Source organism: Solanum verrucosum, unplaced genomic scaffold, assembly GCF_900185275.1.
Source record: "Solanum verrucosum unplaced genomic scaffold, falcon-dt-bn FXZP01000118.1, whole genome shotgun sequence".
Classification (NCBI taxonomy): domain Eukaryota; kingdom Viridiplantae; phylum Streptophyta; class Magnoliopsida; order Solanales; family Solanaceae; genus Solanum; species Solanum verrucosum.
Window position 1 is genome coordinate 568,967 of NW_026020568.1, and position 12,097 is coordinate 581,063.

The 12,097-nt window shown below is 33.7% G+C and overlaps 1 protein-coding gene and 1 pseudogene across 1 annotated transcript; one reads left to right on the plus strand and one right to left on the minus strand.

Annotated features, from left to right (window-relative positions):
- Positions 1 to 3,415: 3,415 nt before the first annotated feature.
- LOC125810584 (probable protein phosphatase 2C 2) lies at positions 3,416 to 8,703 on the plus strand. The gene is made up of 4 exons (XM_049490059.1): positions 3,416 to 3,775; positions 7,009 to 7,182; positions 7,265 to 7,500; positions 7,941 to 8,703. The coding sequence occupies exons 1-4, from the start codon at positions 3,698 to 3,700 to the stop codon at positions 8,509 to 8,511; spliced, it is 1,059 nt and encodes a 352-aa protein (XP_049346016.1). The 5' UTR covers positions 3,416 to 3,697; the 3' UTR covers positions 8,512 to 8,703.
- A 423-nt stretch (positions 8,704 to 9,126) lies between these two features.
- On the minus strand, positions 9,127 to 11,629 carry LOC125810445 (uncharacterized; annotated as a pseudogene).
- Positions 11,630 to 12,097: the final 468 nt, after the last annotated feature.

A 12,097-nucleotide genomic window follows, 5' to 3' on the forward strand; every position in this document is an offset into this window, starting at 1 on the left:
TTTTTTCGTTTGGTTTGGTTTGGTTTGGTTTTAGAATTTTAAAAAAAACCGACAAGATTGGTTTGATTTTGGTTTTAATCAATAACCGATCCAAACCGAACCACGAATACCCTACTTTGAGGTAAATGACTAGGTAATAAAAAAAAATTATCAAATGTTCTTTACTTTTAGGGTATGGTTGGTAATTGGTATGGAGGAAAACATTTTTTTTCCAATTTTCTCATGTTTGGAAATGTTTTCCAAATTTAAGGAAAATGACTTCCATTCCAAAATTAAGGAAAACATTTTCCAAAACTCTACTTCATTCTTTAATTTTTTTTCTTACCCTACACATACCCCGTAGTCGATCCACCCCATTCAAAAAAAAATTAAAATTTTTAAATTTCAAAATATTTTTTGAAAAATGTTTCAAATTTTTAGATATTTTTTACCTCACCCAACCCCTACTCCCCCCCCCCCCCAAAAAAAAAAAAACAACATTACTTTTGCAAAATATTTCAAATTTATTTTTTTTAATTTTATTTTTTACACCGCTCCCCCCGCCACCCATCACCCTTCAAAAGAAGGCCACCCCACCCATACTTTATGCAATATATCAGTCGAATACATCACTTTACGCGATATATCAGGACGTACACGATGTATCAAGATGTACGCAATGTATCAAAAAGTTGCTTTACGCGATGTATCAATTTGATATGTCACTTTACGCAATGTATCGGTTGGATACATCACTTTATGCGATGTATCGGGATGTTAAGTGATGTATTCGAAATCGAACAATGTATTATGACGTTGAGGATATATCCGAAACTGCGATGTATCAAAATGTTTTGAAATGTATCCAAATTTCACCAAATTTTAAAAAGATTTTTGTAAGTTGAAAAAGACTAAGAATAAGATGTAATTAGCTCTTAACACTATGAAATTTGTATAAATCTACTTTTAAATACTCCCTCCGTCCACAATTGTTTGTCAGGATAAGGTCATGCACATCTCTCAAGGAAAATTTAATACAAGGTGTAATTTGACTAATATAATCTTACAATACCAAAAGTCCACATAACTTTTCAATTGAACTACACTATCATTAAGGGCAAAATTGGAAAAAAATGACTAATTATTTCTTGATTGTTTAAATTGACAATTAATCTTGGACATCTATTTTTAGTATACCTGCCAAACAATTATGGACGGAGGGAGTATCTACTAGTTAATTTTAAAAAGCGTAATTCCCTATGTTATAAAACTTACTCAATTTAATTTTCAAAAAGCAAAATATGAAACTATTTTTATACAGAAAGAGTAAAGAGTTAGAATAACTAGTGATCTCTTGGACTTTGAACCATTTTAATTGTCACTAATAAATACACCAAAGTGACAAATTGCTTTGACCAAGTATGAATAAGTTGAAAAGTCAAACAAAGCCGGTAAACAAATATTCAAACATCCAGCATGCGAAGCTTCCTTTTTTCCGGTGCAGTGAATGAGCATGGTTGGGAATTGAAATTATTCGGTTTCTTCATCTATTTTATTTCTCTATTATATATACATTTTTTAAAGAAAATGGTTAGGGAGTATAAATATTTTATCATAATAGTATCTATGTCAATTGATATATGATTTGAAAAAGTAAGTAATTAGTATAAAGAATAAAATATGAAATAGAAAATTCTCTTAATATGCTAAAGTGACAAATAAAAGTAAAAATTTATTTAATATATAGTTTTAAAGTTTGGAAAATGATTTGAAAAAATACGTAATTAATATAAAGAATAAAACATGAAAAAATATTTTCTTGATATGCTTAAGTGACCAGTAAAAGTGAAAAAACATATATATTTTTAGTATAATGAACATATATTTTTATTATAATAGATAAGTAAAAGTGAAAAATATATATTTTTAGTATAATGAACAAGTAAAAATCAATGAAGTATATTTTTAGAATTTTGGTCTGAATTTTTGGATTTCAAATTTAATCTTTTTTTTATTGGATCTTTTTTTTGAAGTTTTAGATTTTTGGATAATAGGAATTCAAAGAATTTATATACTTTCCGCCCAATTGAAATGATGCATTGACCAGCAATTGAGTTCAAAAAAATCGTACATAGTTCGAATGGTGGATTTTTATGAGTCGATATTATAGAGGCCGGCCCGTTGACAATCCATCAGTGAACATAAACTAGACATTTTTTGGGAGCAAACAGGCAGCGATTTTGTAATGCTTAAAAAGTATTTTATAAATCTCCTGTAAAAATCTGCATGTCCCAAAAATATTCGTATGTTTACACAAATGTTGATGGTGGAAGTGTGGAGATGATGTCTACCTTTGCTTTTTCTATCTCGATCCCTCCGGCTAACATTTTGTGCCCCTACACTTTATAAAGAATATTTAAAATGCGAATATACTTGCTTAAACAATGATTTATACCTCAAATTTTTAAAAACTAGTTAAATTATTCAGCTTAACTAATTTACATGAACTATCAACTAAATATACTCTAAATGGGTAATACATCAAAATAGATAATTACATAATGTCATAGATTAGTTCTCATACACAAGCTATTACATATTACTACAAATATTTTCTCTTTATAATAATTTTTTTATGTTAGAGCTGAAGATGAAATCGTGCATTGATTATAATTTTTGTAAATAATATTAGACTTTTTGTATGTATTTAAAAAAAAGAAAGATTTAAGTATGAAATATAATTTAAATGGACAATTTATTAAAAAAATAAAACGATTAGGATAAAACTTGAAGAAGAAAAATATAGTGAAAGTAATATTAAAAAATTTAGAATAATTTCAGAGATTTCTTCTCGGATTTGATCTCGTAACAATGACTTTCCTTGTGGTTTGTTATACTACATTTACCTCATTTATTTTTATTTTTTTTGCAAAAAGACTTTTAAATTATTTAATATTAATATAAATGATTGTAATTGGACTAATTTTCCCTTCTAATGTATTTTTCATTTAATTCAATTTTATAAATAAAAGATATCAAAATCCAAAGAAAGTTCTCAATTGATAGGCAACCTTTTTAAAAAAGAGAAAAAAATTCTCAATTGATAAATAACGTTTATGAAAATATGTGTATATATTATGAGTATCGCACAAATATTTTTAGGTCTAAACTTTTGCTCCATATCACATCTATCTTGAAGTTCATGTATAACATCATTAAGATATTTTAATCAATTTCAATCATGTCGACTTATTTTTGTTCAATCAAATAACAAAAATGAAAAAAAAAAAAAAAAAAGGAATAAAGAAGAAAAGGAAAGGTTTCAAATCAATTACTAAATTTAAATTATTATTTATTTATTTTTAAAAAAGAAGAGAAATATCTCAAAAAAGATGAAACCTACCCCTTAATTCTAATCGAAGCTTCATTAGGATTTGAAGAAAACCATTTTGGCTTAGACAGTACACGCGTCCACCGTCCCCACGACTTTTTTACAGCTGTTTCTCACACGCAGAATTTTTCTATAAACAGCAGTTGAAATCCAGCTTATCAAGATTTTTGTTTTGTTTCTTTCTGTATTGAATTTCTCAAGAAAGTCCTAGAATCTTGTTCTTTAGACAAAAAGATCGAATCTTTACACACACCCATCAAAGAATAACAAAGTATTTTTCAGTTTTCATCGCTTAATTTCCAGTTTTTTGTTTTGATTTTGCTAAAAATGGGAGCTGAAGCTGAGGTTATGGTTCAACTTCAACATACCATCCCTGTGTTGGATGTCCCCTGTTGTTCTGATTTGGTAAGTCTTTTTTCCCCTGTAGCTTGTAATTTTTATTTTTTTCGTTTATTAGTTGCCTTTCTTTGAAGAAAGGCTTGGGATTGAGATGTAGTTGATTGTTTGATTGAATTGTTTTCTGGGGTTGTGTTTGTTTTTATGGATCTTCATGTTTTGTGTTTTAGTATCTTCAGGTCCCTTCTTGTCTTGGAAGATTAAGGAATTGATGTATTTGTTCAATGGTGTGTTGGATCTTGATTTCATTTCTGAGCTTAAAAGGAGAAAAGGGTGATACCCTTTAAAAACTTTAGTATATTAGCTTACGTTGTATGATGTTATATCTTTTTGCCATAATCTAATCAATCAAACATATGAATTTTAGGGTTTCAACAACTTATATAAGCTTATTTTGCTGCATCACAATGGATGTTATAATGGACTGATGTTCTAAGCATGACCCCTTGAATGTATTTGCTTATGACATGTGTTTGTTTGAAGCTATTGGTGTTATCGAATTTTGAGTCTTGACGATTATGATAAACCGTATGAGTTCATAAGTATTGGACAAGTATCATTACATGCGCGGAAAAGGTTTTAGGTGTCTGAAGAGAGAACTAGTATGAAAAAGGAATTTTTTTGTGAGTGCTTTTTGTTGAGCTTGAGAGTTTTATGGTTATCAGAGTAGGTGCCATGATGAGCATCCATTTAAAGGAAGCGGTTTAAGGTCCTTTTATTTTCCTCGTATTTTTCTTGACATAAACGGGTTCAAGAAAATGAGATAAGCTCGAGGGTTTTATAGTTAACGGCTATTGCTAAGTATAGATTGGTGGTCAGAGAAGATGCATCCACTTTCACATTTACAATGACTCTAGTTGCATATGGTTAGCCAGCCACATCGGAAGTATCTAGTGTGTGTTGGAAAAAGATACCGACCAATGTAAAGTTGGAAATACAGAGCGTAATCGACTTTTAGAAAGTACGGATAAGGGATAATAGCTTTTAGTTGCTGAGGCGAATTGAGAACTAGTTGAACCCTCCCAACTAAATAAACTAACGGTGTTTCTTGTCTGATGCGGGTTGTGCTCAAGTTGTAGCTTGATTTAGCCGGCATGTGTCTTATCTCCTTCCACTACAAATTCCTTTAAACTGTTAAGTTTCTAAGTTAAGGTTGATGGTTTTATAGTTAACGGCTATTGCTAAGTTTAGTCAATAATGTAATCATGATGCGCAGGCAAAAATATTCATGAAAATTCTGGAGGATCCCATTTACACCAACAGTGTAAAGTATCTCTTGGTGGTCAATGAAGATGCATCCAGTTTTATATTTAGAATGAATCTGTAGGTGCATGCGTGTAATTAGCCATGTTGAAATTGTTCACTGATGGAAAATGACCATTGACCAATGTAGACTGGAAATGCAGAGCTTAATTGGCTTTTTCAATATACTATTTATAGCATTTGCTAAGGTAGTCTGAATAGTTGAGAATTAGTCGAGTCCTCCCAACTAAATAAACCAACTCTTCTTCTTGTCTAATGCGAGTTGTGGTAACTTGGTAGCTTGATTTATCTGGCATGTGGCTATGTTTGAATAAAGAGGATGACAGAGGGGATTGGAAGGCGGGACAAGGAGGACGACAGATTCTTCTTTCTCTTTTGGTCAGGGGTGAAGGATTGAGGGAATAGTGAGTTACATTACTTCACTGTTCTCATTCGAAGAACAAATCTAAATAAGCTGTTAATAGTAAGTCTTTAACCAAGTTACTAAGGGGTCGTTTGGTTTGAAAATGAGTTATGATGGGATAAGTTATGTTGGGATAAGTTATGTTGGGATTAGTTATGATGGGATAAGTTGTGTTGGGATTATTTTTTATTGAGTGTTTGGTTTGTTGTATTCAAAATAATAAATTTTAAGAACAATTTATTTGTTTACAAAAATGCCCTTCATTAATGTAAAAAGTGATATAACAAAAGGGTTGAAAGAGACATTTTTGTCATTTACCTATTTTATCCCGGGATAAGTTATCCCGGGATTACTATACCACCCAAGGAGAGGGATAACTTATCCCGGTACTAATTATTAATCCCGGGATAAGTTATCCCGAACTTGCCAACCAAACAACAAAATAAGCGGTACTATAATTTAATCCCGGGACTATTTGTTATTATACCTCACACCAAACGAGCCCTAAGAGAAAATGAGATTCCAATTATGTTTTCTTAGTAATTATACTACTTTAATCCATTAAAATTATCTATATCTTAAGAGAAAACTATTAATGTAATCAAAGATACTTTAAGTATATAGATGAATGAGCTTAATAAGCCTACCTTAGCAAGTGACATAGCATACCAAGCTAAGCAGGGACATCCAAATTTGTTCCGTTTCCACGAACCGAAAAGTTATCCATGATTAAGTCACACCACCTGGATAGTGGCAATTAGAGATGATGGTTGTAAACAAATTAGAAAGCTTAATGAAAAATGAGGTGTTTAAGTAACCAAGTTAACTAAAGAGAAAATGAGGTTCCAATTATGTTTTCTTAGTAATTATACTACTTTAATCCATAAAAAGTATCTATAACTTAAGAAAAACTATTAATTTAATCAAAGGTACTTTAAGTATATAGATGAATGATCTTAATAAGCCTACCTTAGCATACCAAGTTAAGCAGGGACATCCAAATTTGTTCCATTTCCACGAACCGACAAGTTATCCATGATTAAGTCACACCACCTGGATAGTGGCAATTAGAGCTGATGGTTGTAAACAAATCAGAAAACTTCATGAAAAATGAGGTGTTTTCTTAAATTTGTAACCTTTTAAGTTCCTTTTTTGTTAATGCTCATGCTAAGACATTTTAAGCTTCTGTCTAGATTGACAAACTGGTGAACAATTAAGAGTTTGAGAATTCAGTTGTTTGGGATGAAACGTTTTATTGAAATGTTATCATTAGAAGTAGTTAACCTGATAAATCATGCTAGATAATTAATTGCTCAGTCTGCTCTCAGTTTTGAAAAAAGACGTTGACCAGTTGAATGTCTTTTATCTAATTTACTATCTTGAGGCCGCGAAAAAAATTCATCTGCAAACCCCTTCCTTCATTTGGGAGTTTTGTTTTTTCAAAATTGAATATATTCAGCGGATGTGCCTTTTTCTCAATATAACTCTCCCCTGCCAAAATGATTAATTCTAGTTAGTGTCAGTTTTTCTTTTTCTTGGTTGTGTGCAAGATTAGTCTGACAGACTTTTTTTTCAGGATGTCAAATCCCCAGAGTCAACAGTATTGCAATTCATTCCTAACATTCGCTCAGGTAGCTTTGCTGATACTGGCCCGCGTAGGTTCATGGAAGATGAACATATAAGGATAGATGATCTATCTGCGCATCTTGGCTCACTCGTGAAGTTTCCGAAGCCCAGTGCTTTCTACGGGGTAACTGCTAGTTATTTGCATATGCCTTATTTGTCCCTGTGCATTTTCAAAGGCAAAGTTTGTCTAACATTTAGTTTTATAGGTATTTGATGGCCATGGAGGACCAGAAGCTGCAGCTCATGTGAGAGAAAATGTACTCAGATTATTATTTTCAGACACCGATTTTCCCGAGACTTCAGAAGTTGATGATGCATTTCTAGAAGGGGTGGAGAGTTCTCTTAGGAAGGGGTTTCTTCTGGCTGACCTCGCTTTAGCCGATGACTGCAATGTTAGCAGTTCTTCCGGAACCACTGCACTGACAGCTCTTGTGTTGGGAAGGTAAGATCGTGATTCATTGTGATGCACCTACAAGTAACGACTTCTCCGTCCTGTAGAAAAATGGTTATGGTGTACTCACACGCATAGCTATGTTGCTTTTTGTCTCTTCTTCCGAGCCTTTTATGTCCTGGACTTCATCTTTTGACACTCCTTTCACAGCTAATGGTATTGACTTGTCCAACTACCCAAGTACATGTCATAAGTTATTTACGCCTTACCTAAGGATGCTGCTTGATATATGAGAGAGAGAAAATGGTCTGTGTATAGGAATTTGCTGAACTTTGTTTTACCAAGTTTTGTACCATAAATATTGATTTTACAACGAAGTTGCTGAGGGGGGTGAGCATTAGAGTTGACCTGGTTGTTCAATGGAACAATTGCTTAGCTTTGTGCATATATTTGTATTCTTGTTATCTAAATGATACTCTCTTGTGTTTTAGGTTATTAATGGTGGCAAATGCAGGAGACTGCCGAGCAGTCCTTTGCCGTAACGGAGAGGCAATTGACATGTCTCAAGACCATAGACCAAATTATCCATCAGAGAGGAGGCGTGTTGAAGAGTTAGGTGGATTTATTGATGATGGTTATCTGAATGGTATACTATCAGTGACCAGGGCCTTGGGGGACTGGGACATGAAGCTGCCTCGTGGCTCTGCCTCTCCTCTGATTGCAGAGCCAGAATTTCGACAGATAGTTCTGACAGAGGAGGATGAATTCCTTATTATTGCTTGTGATGGAATCTGGGATGTCTTGTCTAGTCAACAAGCAGTTAGTCTAGTGCGTCGTGGGCTAAGACGGCATGATGATCCTGAACAGTGTGCCAAGGACCTTGTCATGGAGGCCTTGCGGCTCAATACATTTGACAATCTCACAGTAATTGTTGTATGCTTTACTTCCCCTGATCATCAAGAGCTATCACCAATGCGTCACAGGAGTTTAAGGAGCTGCAGCTTCTCTGCAGAAGCCTTGTATAGCTTGCAGAGCTGGTTAGACAACAAAGGGAACCATTGATGGCGGTGCAAGCTGTTTGCAGCTGCCTCATTTGGGCAGAATAAAGAGCAGCTATAGTTTTGGTAGTAAGATCTTCTTTTCTTGCTTTTGTATTTGGGTGGATGTTTGTACATACCATTCGTTGGTGAGTTGAGAGCTACACTGACTTTTAGTTTATTATGGCTGTTAGCATATGGCCGTGTTTATGTAACTCATTCTATTAGTTGTACATAATGAACACTTGGTACTTTTTGCTCCGTATAATAACTAGTTTGCAACAAGTCTACCTATTTATGGTGCTAGTGAAGTGAGTTTATCCGCTATCTCCTAGCCATAGATTGCAGCGAGATGATCATTGCACGTCATAGGACCAATGGATGTTATAGCGACTCTTGGAGTTCTCTCTCAACATGAGTGAGCTTCAAATAGCCTTACTACTGCTTTGGCTCTTCAAATACAGTTAATTTCTTAATGGTTTTATATTCTGTACAATATCTAAGAAGTTACAGTTGGTCTTTTGCACCTTTAAAAGTCCGTCCCCCATAACTGTACAATTTTTTTCGCTTCTTCCCCTAACATAAAAAGTGAGGAAGAGTGAGCCATTACTGATTTACTGGCATGGGTTTAGTTTATACATCATTTACGTGTGTCAGCTGAGTAGCTCTTAGCAAATGTTGCAGAGCGTTCAAATCCTTCTGCCAACAGGTTTTCAAGAAATGGTTTCAATGCCTGGACAATAGCTGAAAAAGTGGAGATGTATTATAAAGTGAAAATTGAAAATCATACTCTCTGCTATCATAATAAATCTGCAATCTCATTATTTGAGATGATATTATACCCAAGCAAGGTTGAGATGATTTGCATACTTCTAAAAATTAATGTGAATTACAGTTTCTAATATCGGAGTTAAGAGTGCTTACTGATGCCACTGGAACCAACTAATGTTAGCTGAAAAAAAGGACTTCGCACTAGTCAACTTTGAGTAGTCAAAGACCAAAACGATATAGCAATTTCCGTCAACACATTCTCAATTATGTGGTTGCCTATAAGAAACTAGGAGAAGAAAAGGAGCAAAACAGTTTTTACCCCTTCCTGCATATGGATCTTCCAAGATTATCCCAAAGTATTTGTTGTAAACATTAATGTTTAATAAAGATAAGTTGAAGTCAAAAGGAAAAGGACAAAGTTATGTTTCAAGTAAAATTCTTACTTCAATGATGCAGGATGATGGGCCTTTGGGGAAAAATCGCACAGCTCCCCTGCAATTTGAATAAGGAATTCATCATAAAACTGATGACTTGTTTCAATATACTGAGAATAAATGATCTTTTGTTCATGGAATTCATCAGAAAACATTATATTTCAAGCTATTTTGTTGTTGCCAACTGCCTCACTGAGATACTAGACCAGAAATATTCTGCCAATAGCACCAAAGCAACATGATTTTATCATCTATGGCCTATTGGTCTGATGGAAGAAAAAACTCTTTTATGACTTCCCACAATTATATGTTCTGTTTAGAGTCAACCAAAACGAAACTAGGATGCACACTATCTTCTGGTTTGGCGTAGGCTGTAAAACAGAATAAAAAACTGAGTTTAGGATCAAAGAAACATAATGAGCGAAGTGCTTAACTAAAGGGGTATTTTACCTGCATATTTCGAGCTAGCCCTGAATATTCAATGTTCTGCCCGAAAGCTTTATACTTCAATGACCATCTTGCTAAGTTAGGCTTATCCTCCAAAATCTGGCAAGAGAGTCTAACATCAAGTTCCCTTAGAATAAGATTCAGAAGGTAAGATGACCTGTGTAATGGATGTCTGAAATAATCAAGAACTAGAATGTAGACCCCTAATTGTTAATACATCTGCATTCAACTTCAATTGTTTTTGGTGAGTGGTTTCTTTATATCCAAAGTGCAAATCAAAAATCTGACAATGATACTCATTAAGTGAAGCACGCATTGAGACAGATGAAGAGATAGTCAAGATGACAAAGAGAAGTAATTCAGGATGCAGGACACCAGCATGGCAGCACGACAAAGAGAAGTAATTCAGGATGCAGGACACCAGCATACTTACTACCCAGCAATATGGGAAAAATACTTCATAACATCCTGGGAAGAAATTGTAAAGAGAGAAGGTAATATTTCCTCCGTTCAATTTATATGACACTCTTCCCATTTTAGAAGTTCCTAAAATGTGTAACATCATTCCCCTAATAATATTCAAGAATTTTGATTTGTTTCACTTAATTTAGACTTGTTCTAGCAGGATAATGTCTAACTATATTACTTTTAACACTTCCATTCATTACTGTTAATATTTTCTTTCTCGACTACTAGTTCACTACTGGTACTTAAAATTTGCATCCAATCAAACAAGGTCATATAAAATGAGCAATGGAGTAATACTTGAAATGCATCATTCCGGATAAAACAGCCAATAACACCATACTTAAACCAACAGTCGTGCAGTCTTAATAGTTTAATTGCAAAGAGAAGGTAATATAATTGAGTACATTTGAAATGACTCTTCGGCTAAGCTCAAATGCAGAGATAACATGGCATTGCGTACCTTTACAGTTGAAATAATAGGCATCCATTCAGGAATGGCCTTACTATCAGAATAACACTTATAAGCAACTGAAATGGGCACATCTACTTCCATTTTGATCCTGAGTTCATCATAAATCGAAATTTCTCACAGTTAGATTGCAAATAGTAGACCAGAATAGCACTCAACCACCACATATTTGGCAAGTAAATCACAAAATCGAACAAAAATCTCAGCTCTAAATAAGTATTTGAATACAAAAGAAGATGTCAACTTACGTGCAATCTTGCCATTCCATGACAGGAGAGAGCGGTCTAATCCTGATGGGAGAAGGATAAGAGATCCTCCGGAAGGATCTAGAGATGCTGCAGTTGAATCGGTATGCGCTGATGAAGGAGGAAGAGGATGCGCTAATTGACTTTCTTCTTCTTCCATTAAGTGAAACAATGAGCTGATGATTGTGATTGAGATTTGAGTATGTGGGAGGCGGAAGCAGAAGTTGCAGCGGCGGATATGGTAGTTGAAACAGGTACGACGGCGGTTGCAGACATTTGGCGGAGAGTGGAGGACGAAAAGATAGGCATGCATGCCACATGTCAATTAGGCCACTGGATTTCTGATTTGGACCACCACGGATTCCATGTTTTTTTATTTATTACCAGTAGTATAACGGCCATACGGGAATAATTTTAAAAATAATATTATGGTCGAATATGTATTGTACTTTTGTTTATATGGAGAAAATCATTTAATTTATTGTACTCCTTCGAACCCTATTTACTTGTCTATCTTTTATTTGACAAAAATAATAATTGACATAACGAGTTTATCATTTTATTCTAATTGGTCCCTCCGTTTACTTTTACTTGTCATTTATTCCTAAAATATATTTTAATTTTTACTTGTCACTTTTGACCTATCGAAAAAAGACTATTTTTTCGTGTTTTACCATCAATATTAAATACTTATTTTCCAAATCATTTTTCAAAATATTATTTAATAAATGTTAGTTTGGTAAAATACATATATCATTAATTATTTTTTTAATGGGG

What these genes read in the sequence shown, in the direction of transcription:
- LOC125810584 (XM_049490059.1), top strand. Translation starts at nt 3,698, where the DNA reads ATGGGAGCTGAAGCTGAGGTTATGGTTCAACTTCAACATACCATCCCT. An exon ending in TCCCCTGTTGTTCTGATTTG is followed by an intron (nt 3,776 to 7,008) that starts GTAAGTCTTTTT and finishes CTTTTTTTTCAG; the next exon opens with GATGTCAAATCCCCAGAGTC. An exon ending in ACAGCTCTTGTGTTGGGAAG is followed by an intron (nt 7,501 to 7,940) that starts GTAAGATCGTGA and finishes CTTGTGTTTTAG; the next exon opens with GTTATTAATGGTGGCAAATG.